Source organism: Gambusia affinis, linkage group LG10, assembly GCF_019740435.1.
Source record: "Gambusia affinis linkage group LG10, SWU_Gaff_1.0, whole genome shotgun sequence".
Lineage (NCBI taxonomy): Eukaryota > Metazoa > Chordata > Actinopteri > Cyprinodontiformes > Poeciliidae > Gambusia > Gambusia affinis.
Window position 1 is genome coordinate 3,337,087 of NC_057877.1, and position 13,456 is coordinate 3,350,542.

Sequence of the window (13,456 nt, forward strand, 5' to 3'; positions counted from 1 at the left end):
TTCATTTTGGTAGGTTTAAGTGTTCATCGCCGAGTCTTTCCGAAAATACACGAAGTGAGCGTCAGTGATCGGGGCAGTGTTGCCTTCATGGACGATACATAAATAATCACTCCTAGACTCCTGTAGAACGTCAAATAAATTCTTCTTTTCAAAAAGGATCCACCGCTCTTACAGTTACTAACTTGTATGATAGCTTTTATTCTCGGTTCTATTTTACTGGTCACTATGCCAGAAATATTGCAACAATATTGCATTTAAAATTGAAAAGACGAGGAAAAAACGCGACGTATAATATTTCACGGTGACATTAACGGTCAACGTGACTGTCTTTCTATTTGCTTTTTCAATCATATCATTATTATTTATTTATTTATTTTCGTGAGACCATGTCTCACGCTTACTTCGCCCCTCCTAAGTGCCTCTTCCGATGTTTACAAACGCAGCATTCTATTTTCTAGCGAGAGAAGAGAAGTGTCTTCCTGCTGGAACACTGGAGCTTAGTAAGAACAGCACAGCTACAGTAAGTAAGTTGTTGCTGCTGCTCTGCTAGCTGAAGCTCTGTCAGAGCGTACAACTCGTATCTTATGGGCTGACTGTTGTTAGAGGCATTTATCACAGAGTTGCATAGCGAACATTGGTAGGATCCTGCAGCCATAACATTAACTACCATTAGCCAGTGCTAGCAAGCTTCCCGACTGGCTTTCCAGCAGCAGCTGTCTGTGGCAAAGACATGGACAGTGACGGAAAACTGCGCTGTGCTGCAAACATGTTGGTGAAAACCTCCACAGAGGTTTTTATCTATGCAAGCCTGATGGTTTATTTCAATGCACTTGAATTGACACTTTGCCCCTATTTCATAAACCCCCCTTGAATGTTAAAACTCACATTGGCGCCACCTAGTGTTTTAAAATTTTAACAACAGCCAAGGGACAGTTGATTCGCCCCCTAGAAGGGTTCATGTTTAAACTGCAACAGTTACATATTTTATTTGTAAAAAACAAAAACATAATTATTATTTACCCACAAATGATTGATTCACTTAATCTATATGTAAATTTTATGGCGCTCCACAAATACCACATTTTCATAAATAATAATATATGAAATGTATAATTAAATTAACTCACTAGAAAGATTTAATTAACACTTTACACCTTATTTAACTGTGTATGTTCAGAAATTTGATAAGTTGCCTTCAGGCTGCTTTTTTTGTTATTTAATTTCTGTTTTATTCCAGACATAAATAAAAGCCACAAATTCAAAGTGGCAGGTTATCATAATTAAATTAGATAAAGGCTAAATCCCTTCAAATTTCCACAACATTTAACATGACGCCTATTCTTCACAGAGTTGTTGAAAACAAAAATATCTGTTACAATCTGTACAAAACAAATAAGAAACTTTGCAACAACTTAGTTCAGGGTTTCCCCCAGTGTATCGTAAGCCTGGTCGGCCACCAGACTTTACTTGTTCCCCCACTAGGATAAGCGTTGCTCATATATGTCTTTCTAAAACATTTGCATTTTTTAAAGACTTTATAGTTTGTGTTTAGGTGTTAATCTTCCAGCCTTTCAGTAAAATATAATTATCAAGTGATATTTTCAAATTTCCTGTCAACTTTAAACAATTTTTAACTCAAAACCACGACGGACCGCTGGATGAATGACTGCTAGCCCCCAACCACCAGGCTTAGCAAGTTTTCTGGGGGAAACCTTGTAGTTATCCAAGTATGTCTTGTTTTAATGTTCTTCTTGTCCTGTATTTCCTTGAGTTATTGGAGACGGCATTTACTGAGTCATATTTTATAAATAATACTTTGAGTTATTGTCTGTTCCCTTCTTCAGACTGATACCTTTCTTATTTGTGATGCTTCTAAACCTGTGCAACCTCTCTGCAATTATTCAGATTTTAAATTTGTGGTGTAGTTTTGCAACCAGGTCAATGAAGGTTTTTGTGTGTTTTCCCATTTATTGTGAAACGTAAAAAAAAAAAAGTAAAATTAAAAAAAAAAAGTTTTGAAATATCTAATCAGAACTTGACGTTTTAGCGGAGTATCCAGAAGAAGTCCCTAATATTTCCAGCTTTCCGTTGCGCTTTTGTTCTCTGTTCGTCCAGGATGAGCTTTACACGGCGGATCCTGGACGCCGTCTGGTTCACACGTCGTTCGTCTCCCACAAGCTGCCGGAGGTTTTGTACTTCACAGGTAGAAAACACTTCACACAGCTTCACACAACCAGCGCACGGTTGGTGTTTGACACTCTCCTCAAAGCTGTAGGCATAGCCAACTCCTGCAGTTGATGACTAACCCACTTTGAGCTGCTCTCTGAGTGCACTCTGTGGCCTGGCTTAAGAGGCTTTATGTGGAATGCGGCAAACATTAACGTAGTTAGCACTTCGAGCAGTGAGATGCATTTTGTTACTCTTTTACAGCCTGTAATGGCGTCAAGGCACACTCACGCTAAGAGAATTGAGGGACTGGACAAAAATGTTTGGTAAGTGACGAAGAATTAAAGCATTTAAACAACTTTACATGCACTATTTACTGTGTTCATATTGTAAAACGCAGGTCTAGAGCTTTTTATGGTATACATTGACCTGTTTTCAGTTTAAACTCTTCATCTTTCTTGTTTTCTAAAGCCCTGTCGACTGATGCCTGATTATTTATGCAAACTCCTCTCCCCTTCTCCCAGTTTGTGACCTTTTAGTAGAGGTGGTGCCTTTTCTGTTGCTGCTCGAGCTCTGAAGAAGTCTGTCACTGGAAGTCAATAGTTCCACAGCTTCTGATATATTCATGTTCATGGTTTTTAACTGGATTTGGTGATTTTTAGTTACTGGTATCACTAAACAATACATGCCATCCTTTGGGTGTCAAACAGATAAGGATGGTTATGCAGATTTCATTAAAACAGAAAATAAACAGAGTCAATGAATGGATATTCGATTGAAAGCATCTGTATTTCGCAGTGTTTTACTCTTAAATAAGAGTCCTAAATGCATATTAGCTCTGTTCTGTCCGGTAACAGTTCACCTCTTCTCCACAGGGTGGCGTTCACGTCAGTAGCAGCCGACCCATCCATCGTCAACCTCGGCCAGGGCTTTCCAGACATCCCCCCGCCTTCTTACGTCAAGGAGGCTTTGGCGAAGGCCGCGTCAGTGGACCGCATGAACCAGTACACCAGAGGATTTGTAGGTTTAAAGAACCCCTGCAGTCCTGGTGGTGGTCACAGAGAAGCTCACATCTAAAAAATACAAACAACAGAGGCGCAAATACGCCTCAAAAAGTATTAAAATATGTGCAGAAAATTAAGGTCTTAAAATGTCTTAAATATATATATATATTTTATATAAGTTGTTCTTATGTATGTTAACCACAGATTTTTGTCGTGGCAGGAGTATTTAATGTTTTTTTTTTAATTCTGGGGACTTTTCTGTCAGGGAAAGGTCTGAGGTACCCACAATCATCTTGATTCCATTCTGTGGCTTGAGGTGGTTGATGCTAATGCTAACTTGCTGCTAATATGCTTCTGCTGGCATTGTTTGCATCTATCGTCGGTGCAAGTTTATCTCTAGCAGGCTGGATGAGATCTGTTTTCGCCTCAGACTCACTTGAGCTGCCAACATGTATGTGGTTAAGAGAAAAAAAAAAGCTTTTAAGCTAGGCACCACGGCGGTTAAGGCTGTCTAGCGCCATATGCAGTGTGAGAAGAACAAAGCTGCTGCCAAGATCCACAAACAGACCGCAGACATTTTATAGAATTTTCTACGCCTTTTTGTAATGCAGCAAGATCCGCCAACCATTCTCCATATTTAGTTTTTTCAGTCTTAAATTTCATTCCAGGTGGCATTAACAAGCCTTAAATTTGATTTGTTGAAAGCTGCAGGTACACTGATTTTGCAGGCAGGACATATTTTATGATAAAACTCCTTACTTTCTGTGTTATCAGTTATTGATATCGATAGATTCAATATTAACTGTCTTATATTCGCCTCTCCACTGATTCAACAGGGTCACCCATCCTTAGTGAAGGCCCTTTCTCAGGTGTATGGGAAGGTTTACGGTCGCCAGGTTGACCCTCTTAAAGAAATCCTGGTCACAGTCGGGGGTTATGGTTCCTTATTTAGCACCATGCAGGGCCTGGTGGATGAAGGAGACGAGGTGAGCTTCCATATGTACATTTCTAACCATGTACGTGTGACAATATAGTAGATTTATTCATCATCTAAACTTTCCACAGGTGATCATAGTGGAACCTTTCTTTGATTGCTACTTGCCGATGGTCAGAATGGCCGGAGCCAAGCCTGTGTTGATCCCATTACGGCCTGTAAGTTTCGTCTGGAAGTCAATGCCAGAAACTTGACAATTAGAAATTGTTCTCTTCTCTGTCCCACCAAACAGGAAATTAAAATTTAGCTTTGGGGACTGATAACCCAGGTGCATTTTGGGTTAGATAAACATACAGTACAGACCAAAGGTTTGGACTCACACTCGTGTCCAAACTTTTGGTCTGTACTGTATGTATGTTGATTTTGATCATGTATGTTGATTTTGATCATGTTTTTGAGAATTATTCTGCTAATCTCTGGCTGTTTGGACGTTACCATGACACAATGCGCACTTCACACGTTTCAAAAAGCTTTTGGAAGAGAAATGGGGTCCACAACATCTCTGGAGGAGGGAACCAGTTCTAAGTTTTGTGACAGTCCTGGTGTCTCGTTTATAAAACATTGTACATGCTTTTTTAATGCAAAGTTTGTATATATTTATTGATAAATGCAGAACTGATCCTTATCATTCCTTGGTGTTGTTGTTTGGATTCATAATATAAGTTTTCCTCTGCCATATTCCAGAAACCTGGGAAGAAGACAGACTCAAGTGGCGACTGGTATCTCGACCCAGACGAGCTCTCTGCAAAGTTCAGCTCCAAGACGAAAGCAATCATCATCAATACCCCCAACAATCCTATAGGGAAGGTGAGTACACGCCTGGGCCACCACTCACTGGACTGGTGGTACTTGTTGCGCCAACCGTACTTTTTCTCCTGCAGGTTTTTACCAGAGGCGAGCTGCAGGTGATCGCAGACCTCTGCATCAAACACGACGCGCTGTGCTTCAGCGACGAGGTTTACGAGTGGCTCGTCTATAAGGGACACCAGCACGTCAAGATCGGTGCGTTTCCACTTTGGTTCACTTACTGACAGAAGTTAGGAAAGACGAAAGTAATTGGGTGTATGCTTTATGATAAAAGTAAATAATAATGTGGAACTGGGGTGTTTCTTTGCAGCCACTCTGCCTGGAATGTGGGACAGAACGATAACCATCGGCAGTGCAGGGAAAACCTTTAGTGTTACCGGCTGGAAGGTGAGGAAACGCTCCATCAAGAGTTTGGTTTCCTAGTGAGCTTTTCTTTCATGCTGTGTTCTGTTTACCTGTTTGTTCCAGCTGGGTTGGTCAATAGGACCTGAGCACTTGATAAAACACCTGCAGACCGTCATGCAGAACACGCTGTACACCTGCCCTACACCTCTACAGGTACGTCACACACAGCCGTTTACACGAACTCATGGCTCTTTCATATTTAGTTGGTTACAACAACAAACCTCTATGTTTATTTATGAGGACTTGTTGTGATTGACTGTCACACGGTGGAAGTGGAAGGAAAAGGAAGCTTTGTTTTCCAGAAGCAAATCTTTGTTGTTTTTGTTGACCGGTTTTGTGAATGCAAAGACTTTCACTTTGGTTCCAGTTTGCTCTCAATTGTACTAACATTTTATATTTAAGCATATATACATATATGCATAGGTTGAATTAGGGTAAATAAACATGATTCAGAGCTGATGGGAGAATGGGGGGCACGTTTCCGCTAATAGTAAAGCTAATTTTTTAGCGTTTTACTAACTTTGAAAAAATTTAGTGGACTTAGCTTCCAACAAATATTTTTTTTCCGGATACATTCTAAAGCACAAATTTATTCAGCTGTTAAGTAAACCTTCAGTTGAATAAAGTTTGACATCTATGTTGAAGTTTTTATTTATATTCATGCTCCTGTTTGGAAGTGGATGAAGACTGTTTGCACAGTTCAATTTCCTGTCCTGAAGTTCTCTTTTTATTATTTTTATTGAGCAAGTGGCAAGTATACAACAAGCAAGCATATGAGGTTCAAAGAAAAATACACGTCAATAAAAGATCAGTCAGAGGTGTTACATAAATGAATATGCAAAATGTTACATATATGAATTATTTTGAGAAAATTTTTGTCTCTGCAACAAATTATGTTCCCAGAATGCATCAGTGTAGAACTACATCGTGTACATCTTCTGACGTCAGTATCAGTCTTTATTGTTGATGATTCACAACCAAATTTGTTTCAGTACCACTCGGCTAAGGAAAAAAAAAAGACAACAAGAACAACATAACCCATAGACAGCCAGGCTGTAGCCATTATGGCCCTGTCCTGTCATTACACGAGAAAAACAACATGAAGGTGGAAAATGATCTCTCTGGGACCCAGTGTGGGGTTTCAAGATGACGACCTGTGTGCTGTGGTCAACTGGACAAAATCAGCAACAGATTTAGCAAAACCCAACAAGTAAAAACTGGAGCCATGAGTGAAAAGTCTGTTCAAAGAATCACTTCCTGAAGTTTAAACCGTACTTTTAGGTGTGCAATGCCAAGTTTGACCCTGTTGTGGGCGATAACAAACACGTTACGTCATTGACACATGGTGCTGATCAAAATGGTTGACATCTGCGTTCTTTGGCATTAGCTTCCACTACGTTTCATGTTGGTATAGCATCGGATTTAATATTTCTGATTAGTAGCTAGCGGTGGCTACCACAGGGCTCTGACCGACTTACCTCTCTGCTCTCCAGAGCAGTTTTGTTCTCAGTTGAACATAAAGTCCTAATATGAAAAATGAAGTTTGTGGATGTAATTTGACTAAATGTGAAATAATATCAAGACTTTAGAAGGAGCTGATAGTTTTTCTGTGCTGCCGTTCAGGAGGCAGTGGCTCAGGGTTTGCTGCTGAACTACAAGCTGATGGGTCAGCCCGACTGTTATTTCTCTTCACTGGCTGAGGAACTGGAGGGGAAGAGGGACCGACTGGCCGCCATCCTGCAGGAGGCCGGGATGACTCCGATCATCCCAGAGGGAGGCTACTTCATGCTGGTAGACGTCACGCCTCTCAGTGAGTTACTGACCAAACTGACTCCAGCATCAGTCGCCACAGTAACATAAAGTCAGACTTCCTCGTCACAGAACACAACTCTGTAGTTTTTCCTCGTTCTTACTTCGCTAAGCGACGTTTCCAATCCTGAATTGGATTTATTTTAGATCAGGACCTGTCCCACATGGGCGACGACGAAGCCTACGACTACAAGTTTGTTAAGTGGATGATTAAAGAAAAGGTAAGAATAGTTTTTGGTGAGATTACTCGTGCTGGAAATTGTCATAAATCAAAGTCCTGATAAGTGGTTTCTTACAGAAATTAGCTGCTATTCCTGTCACAGCGTTCGTCGGAGAGGATTCCAAGGAGCAGTTTGAGAAATATATTCGCCTGTGCTTCATAAAGGTAGGCCGTAACATGTCCATGGAGCAGAATGTGCCACCATTCATTTCTTTCTGGAGACAAACCTTACTGCGTTTTAAAATTAGAAATTCAGTTCTGTGTGATCAATAGAAGGATTAGATCTAGACTGCTGGATCTTTAAAAATCTGAAGGAAAAATATAAAATGTGTGACTTTATGAATGTGACTGGTCGGCGTTATTACACAGAGCAGTGGAAGGTTTTCTAACCTGAGATTTGTGTTCTCTTTGTTTTACAGGAAGCCAGCACTCTGGAAGCAGCAGGGAACATCTTAAAAAACTGGGGGAAAGTTTAGCAGGATGTAGAGTTTGAACAAATGGGAATTAACCGGAAATAAGAATATTTTTATAGGGGCAGGATTATGTAAAATCAAGTTTGCATCATGGTGTTATGTTATTCAATCATGAAAGACACACTTGGAGTGTTGCTTTGATTTGTTCATGAGTGTTATTTTTTGTTTTGTTTTGAGTGCCTAGAAAGAGCAGAAGCTTCTTAAAGAGACAGAGGCACGAATTCAAGGTGCCAAATTGCAAAGTAAATTTTTTTAAGGTACATTTCAACACACACACACACATATACATGGCATTTTTATAACAACTGAAGATAACATAGTTACTTAATTCTGCTGTAAAATGACACTATATGTCTGGAAAATACATAATACTGTCACTTAAATACCCTGGAATGCAAAAACAAATGTAGTAAAAATCTCCTGTTCTGAAATATTGAATGTCATTTATTTACCAAATAACTGTAGAGAAGAAAAAATAAATGCACTGAAGAACCACCAGGAATTCTGAAGAACCATCCCCAACACTGTTACCGTTTTAACATTTTTGTCACCTTCATGTTGCTTCAAGCTAATTGCCATATTAGTAAAAAAATACTCTTAACTACAATGACATCAAAATACTGTGTGTCTTTTTTTAAAATTCATTTTAGTTTCACTGTGATTACTGTCAGACCTGTTGGGTTAAGAGATGTATAAAGTTGAACTTTTCTGACAACGTAAAGTAGGCTTTCAAACTGAATGGCCGACCTCAGTTCATGACTTAAACTCAGGAGATTAAATGTAAAAAAAAAAAAAAAAAGATAAATAGTGGCATCACCAGTTACTAGGTTCAGGGGCAAATAACTTTCTCTCAGGGGCAGGTTGCTTTGGGTAACATTTTTCTCACTTGTGGCAGGACTAGGAAAACAATAGTCACAGTCTGAGTTTTTGCGAAGCTGGTTGAGACGTGCAGCTGTAAATGCAGTAAAATGTGGTTGTCACTTGAAAAATGTTAAGAAAAAAACTGTTCATAGAATGTTAGCAGAGTGCTGTAAGTTGGATTCTTAATTATCTTTCTCTAAGCAGTTTTATTGTAAGCTGCAGAGCTTGTTTTCCACTGACATTTGACTTGAAGGCATGAAAATTGCTCATTTTAGAGGCCCAGTAAACCTTCAACATGAACCAGTAGGAAACTCTGCATTACAAGGCATGCGGCCATTTAAAAGTTGGCTGTTAAAAAGAAAAAGGTACATTAGCCCAAAGGGTAAAAAATAGTTTAAGGATTGGTGTAGAAAACAGCAACAAGATTTTAAAAGCTAGTAGTGCATGAAATGTTGACAAGGCTAAAGGTGAAGATAAAAAGGTCCATAATTAAAATTCTAAATGTCCTGACCAAAAGCTAAAAGTGGAGGCATAATTATTTAAAAGATTAATAAGGGCTTCAAAAACTGGTTGGTGGGGAAAAAAAACTGAAAAAAAAATTGAAATAAAAATCACTGATATGGTTAAATAGGAGAGGTAACTGATAAAAGAGCTAATTATACAAATAAAAGCATATCTTATACACCCAACTATATAAATAAGCCAGACTAGGAAATATATTGTAAAGCTAAATCATGTTTTCACAGTGTCAAAAGTGCAGCTTTTGACACTGTTGACCATGACATATTACTGAATCGACTGGAGAGTTGGGTCGGACTCTCCGGTCCAGTGCTTAACTGGTTTGAATCGTACATAAAGAACAGGGATTTCTTTGTTTCAATTGGAAACTTCTCATCAAAGAGGTCAAAAGTCACATGTGGGGTACCCCAAGGTTCAATCCTAGGACCCCTCTTATTCAATATCTATATGCTTCCACTAGCTCAGGTTATAACAGGAAATAATATCAGCTACCATAACTATGCAGATGACACACAGCTCTACATTACGATGTCACCAGGAGACTCAGAACCCATCCAATCACTGAACAGATGCTTAGAACAGATAAATGTGTGGATGTGCCAAAACTTCCTCCAGCTGAACAAAAACAAAACTGAAGTTATTATTTTTGGACCTAAAGAGGAACGATCTAGAGTCAGTGCACAGCTTCAGTTATTACAACTAAAAACCAGTGATCAGGCCAGAAACCTGGGAGTAGTGATGGACTCTGACCTGAACCTTCAGAGCCACGTAAAGACAGTTACAAAGTCGGCCTTCAATCACCTGAAGAACATTTACAGGATTAAAGGACTAATGTCTCAGCCAGATCTAGAGAAACTCATCCATGCGTTTATCTTCAGTCGTATTGATTATTGTAATGGCGTCATCACAGGTCTGTCCAACAAATCAATCAAACAGCTACAGCTGATCCAGAATGCTGCTGCTCGTGTTCTCACTAAAACCAGGAAGATAGAGCACATAACACCAGTTTTAAAGTCTCTCCACTGGCTCCCTGTAGCTCAAAGAATAGAGTTTAAAATACTGTTGTTAGTTTATAAATCACTGAATGGTTTAGCACCACAATACATTAAAGGTCTGCTGCTGTTGTATAAACCTTCCAGACTTCTCAGGTCTTCTGGTTCTGGTCTGCTCTGCATCCCCAGAACCAGAACCAAACGAGGAGAAGCGGCATTTAGCATCTATGCACCAAAAATCTGGAACAAACTTCCAGAAAACTGTAAAACAGCTGAAACACTGACTTCCTTTAAATCTCAACTAAAAACCCACTTGTTTAGAGTTTTATTAGAAACCTAATCAATTGCAAATTTATTGCTGACTATGTTGTGTTTTATTGTTGATTCTATGTTGCATTGTGTTTTTGTGTTTGATTTGATGTAAAGCACTTTGAAATGCCTAGCTGCTGAAATGTGCTATACAAATAAAGTTTGATTGATTGATTGATTGATTGAAAATTAAATCTAAACATTACTGAGTTAGACATGGATGTACACCAGGGGTGTCAAACTGCAGTCCTCGAGGGCCGCTGTCCTGCAACTTTTAGATGTGCCTCCGCTGCACCACACCTGAAAAGAATAATTAGGTCATTAGCAAGGCTTTGGAGAACTGGTCTACACAAGGAGGAGGTAATTAAGCCATTTCATTCCAGTGTTTTGTACCTGTGGCACATCTAAAAACTGCAGGACAGCGGCCCTTGAGGACTGGAGCTTGACACCCCTGATGTACACTGTCAGATTTTCTACCAGAGCTGGAGCAAAGTCAATGGCTGTGTTGAACCACTAGAGGGAGACAAAGTACACAGGACTGCGGCAGAACTCTTTGTCCTGTGACACAGGGTTTGTTTTGCTTAAATTCTGCAGCAGTAATAGTTTGAAAACAACAAAAACCAAAACCATTTAGTGGATTAAAAACAAACTGTGATATTTACTTTTGCATTCATTTTCCTGTTTGCTGCTGTTGGATGGGAAAACAGTACAGAAGCATCAGGGAGACTCTAATAAAATAAAAACCCTCATTGTTTACAGCAGAAGATGGTCCAAATTTACACTAGAACTAAGGTTATGTAGATTTAACGAATTATATGTCGTTTAAAATTACATTGCCAAAAGAATGTATCCCTCAACTTGTCATGTTATGGTCACAAATGATTTTACTACAATTTTATGTGTCAGAGCAAAACCAAAGTAGTGCATAATAGTGAAGAGAAAGAAAATAATTCAAGATTTTACAAATACATTTCTGAAAAGTGTGGCATGTGCTTGTGTTCGGGTTTAAGGGTTAATTTTTAGGACAACCTTTTCCACCAATTGCAGCAGCAACTGACATTCCACGTCCCAAAAGCCAGCTTCTGCAACCGAGGATTGGACCGCCAGGGCCCCTCCCTCGGCCACCCATCACACACTGCACCCAACCCCTTTGGCCCCTCCCACAGGTGGTGAGCCCGTTGGAAGGGGGACCCATGTTTCCTCTTCGGTCTGAGCCCGGCCGAGCTCTAGGGGTAAAAGCCCCACCTCCAGGCCTGGCTCCTGAGGGGCCCCGGTGACCCGCGTCCGGGCGAGGGAACACTGAGACCATTGTTATAAATCATCATAAAGGGTCTTCAGGCTGCGCTTAGTCAGGTTCCTCACCAAGGACCTGTTTGCCTTGGGTGACCCTACCAGGGGCATAAAGCCCCAGACAGCATAGCCCCTGGGATCACTGGGACACTCAAACCCCTCTACCACAATAGAGGGGTTTTCACCCATGGAGAGGGTTTTCACCCTACAGAGAAATGGGTTTTCCCCATAGGGTGTGTGGGCTCTCCCTCAGAGATAGGGTGAGAAGCTCTACTCTGAGTCCCTCCCACTCAGAGTAGAGCCACTGCTCCTTCACATCGAGAGGAGCCAGTTGAGGTGGCTCGGGCATCTGGTCAGGATGCCTCCTGGACGCCTCCCTGGTGAGGTGATCCGGGCACGTCCCACCGGGAGGAGGCCCCGGGGAAGACCCAGGACACGCTGGAGGGACTATGTCTCTCTGGCTGGCCTGGGAACGCCTTGGGATTCCCCCGGAGGAGCTGGAACGAGTGGCTGGGGAGAGGGAAGTCTGGGCCTCCCTTTTGAAGCTGCGACCCCCGCGACCTGACCCCGGATAAGCGGAAGAAGATGGATGGATGGATGGATAGAGCGACAACTCTTCAGAGGTATGTTTCTACCAGCGTTGCACATTCATGGACAATCTCCTCACCAAAGTAGCTCAGGTTGAATGGAGAACATCTCTGGACATCAGTTAGATTTAGGCCATGATTCATTATTCAAACTCATAATATGCTTTTTGGCTGTATGTTGTTGTTGTCATCCTGCTCTGCCTCAGTCTCTCATCTTTTGCAGCCACTAACAGGACTTCCTCTGCAGTTGTCCTATTTTTCATCCATGATCCCAACAATTCTGACCAGCTGCCCTTTCCCTGTTGACATAAGCAAACCAAGGCTTGATGCTGCCACCACCATGTTTTGCCACAAAGATGGTGGGTAGCATTTTGCATGTCGGCCAAAAAATATTCTCCATGTTTGCGTTATCACTGAGATGTCTTGTCGAAAAGTACAATTGGAGAATTGCTTTCATCTTGTTTCTTCTTCTTAAAGCTGCAATATGTAACTTTTATGAAAAATATATATTTTTTTTTACATACTTGTTAAAACTCTCATGTCGTGACAATATAGGATGAGACAAATAATTTATGAAAAATCAGGCTCCTCCTCCTTCCCCCAGTGCTAACTAGAAACAACCAATCAGAGCCAGGAGGCGGGTCTTAGCACTGTCAATTACTCTTGTCTATAAAATCCCATTAAAATACATTAATGTCTGTTGCTGATGGTTGCTAATAGGTTTACGTGGTACAAAAACTTTATCAAACCACTGCAAGTGACAAAGGTTACAATTGTTATGCAAACTGGTGTATTTCAAAGAGGTGGCAACGGGCCCCAGGAGGCCCTGGGGGGCCACAGAATGCTGCAGGGAAGACAAGGAAAGAAAAAGAAAATGTACTCAAATATTTTGAGTACAAAATAATTCTCAACATATTTGAATTTTGGGATATTCATAAATACAATCATAAATACAAACTCTAATCTGTCTTTCAGTTATAAGTGAAAATTATTTATTGCAATGCTATTTGCCATCCTCAT

General features: G+C 40.5%; 1 protein-coding gene across 2 annotated transcripts; it reads left to right on the forward strand.

The window, feature by feature from the left end:
- The first annotated feature begins 395 nt into the window (after positions 1-395).
- On the forward strand, positions 396-9,610 carry LOC122838168 (kynurenine--oxoglutarate transaminase 3-like). Of its 2 annotated transcripts, none has more exons than XM_044128589.1 (14): positions 396-520; positions 2,116-2,203; positions 2,431-2,492; positions 3,042-3,186; positions 4,007-4,156; positions 4,236-4,322; positions 4,849-4,971; positions 5,046-5,166; positions 5,282-5,358; positions 5,440-5,529; positions 7,000-7,186; positions 7,333-7,406; positions 7,484-7,570; positions 7,825-9,610. In XM_044128589.1, the coding sequence occupies exons 2-14, from the start codon at positions 2,117-2,119 to the stop codon at positions 7,879-7,881; spliced, it is 1,347 nt and encodes a 448-aa protein (XP_043984524.1). In that variant the 5' UTR covers positions 396-520; position 2,116; the 3' UTR covers positions 7,882-9,610. The 2 variants fall into 2 exon arrangements, with proteins under 2 accessions (XP_043984524.1, XP_043984525.1); XM_044128590.1 differs by having other exon boundaries at positions 452-524.
- The last annotated feature ends 3,846 nt before the right edge of the window (positions 9,611-13,456 follow it).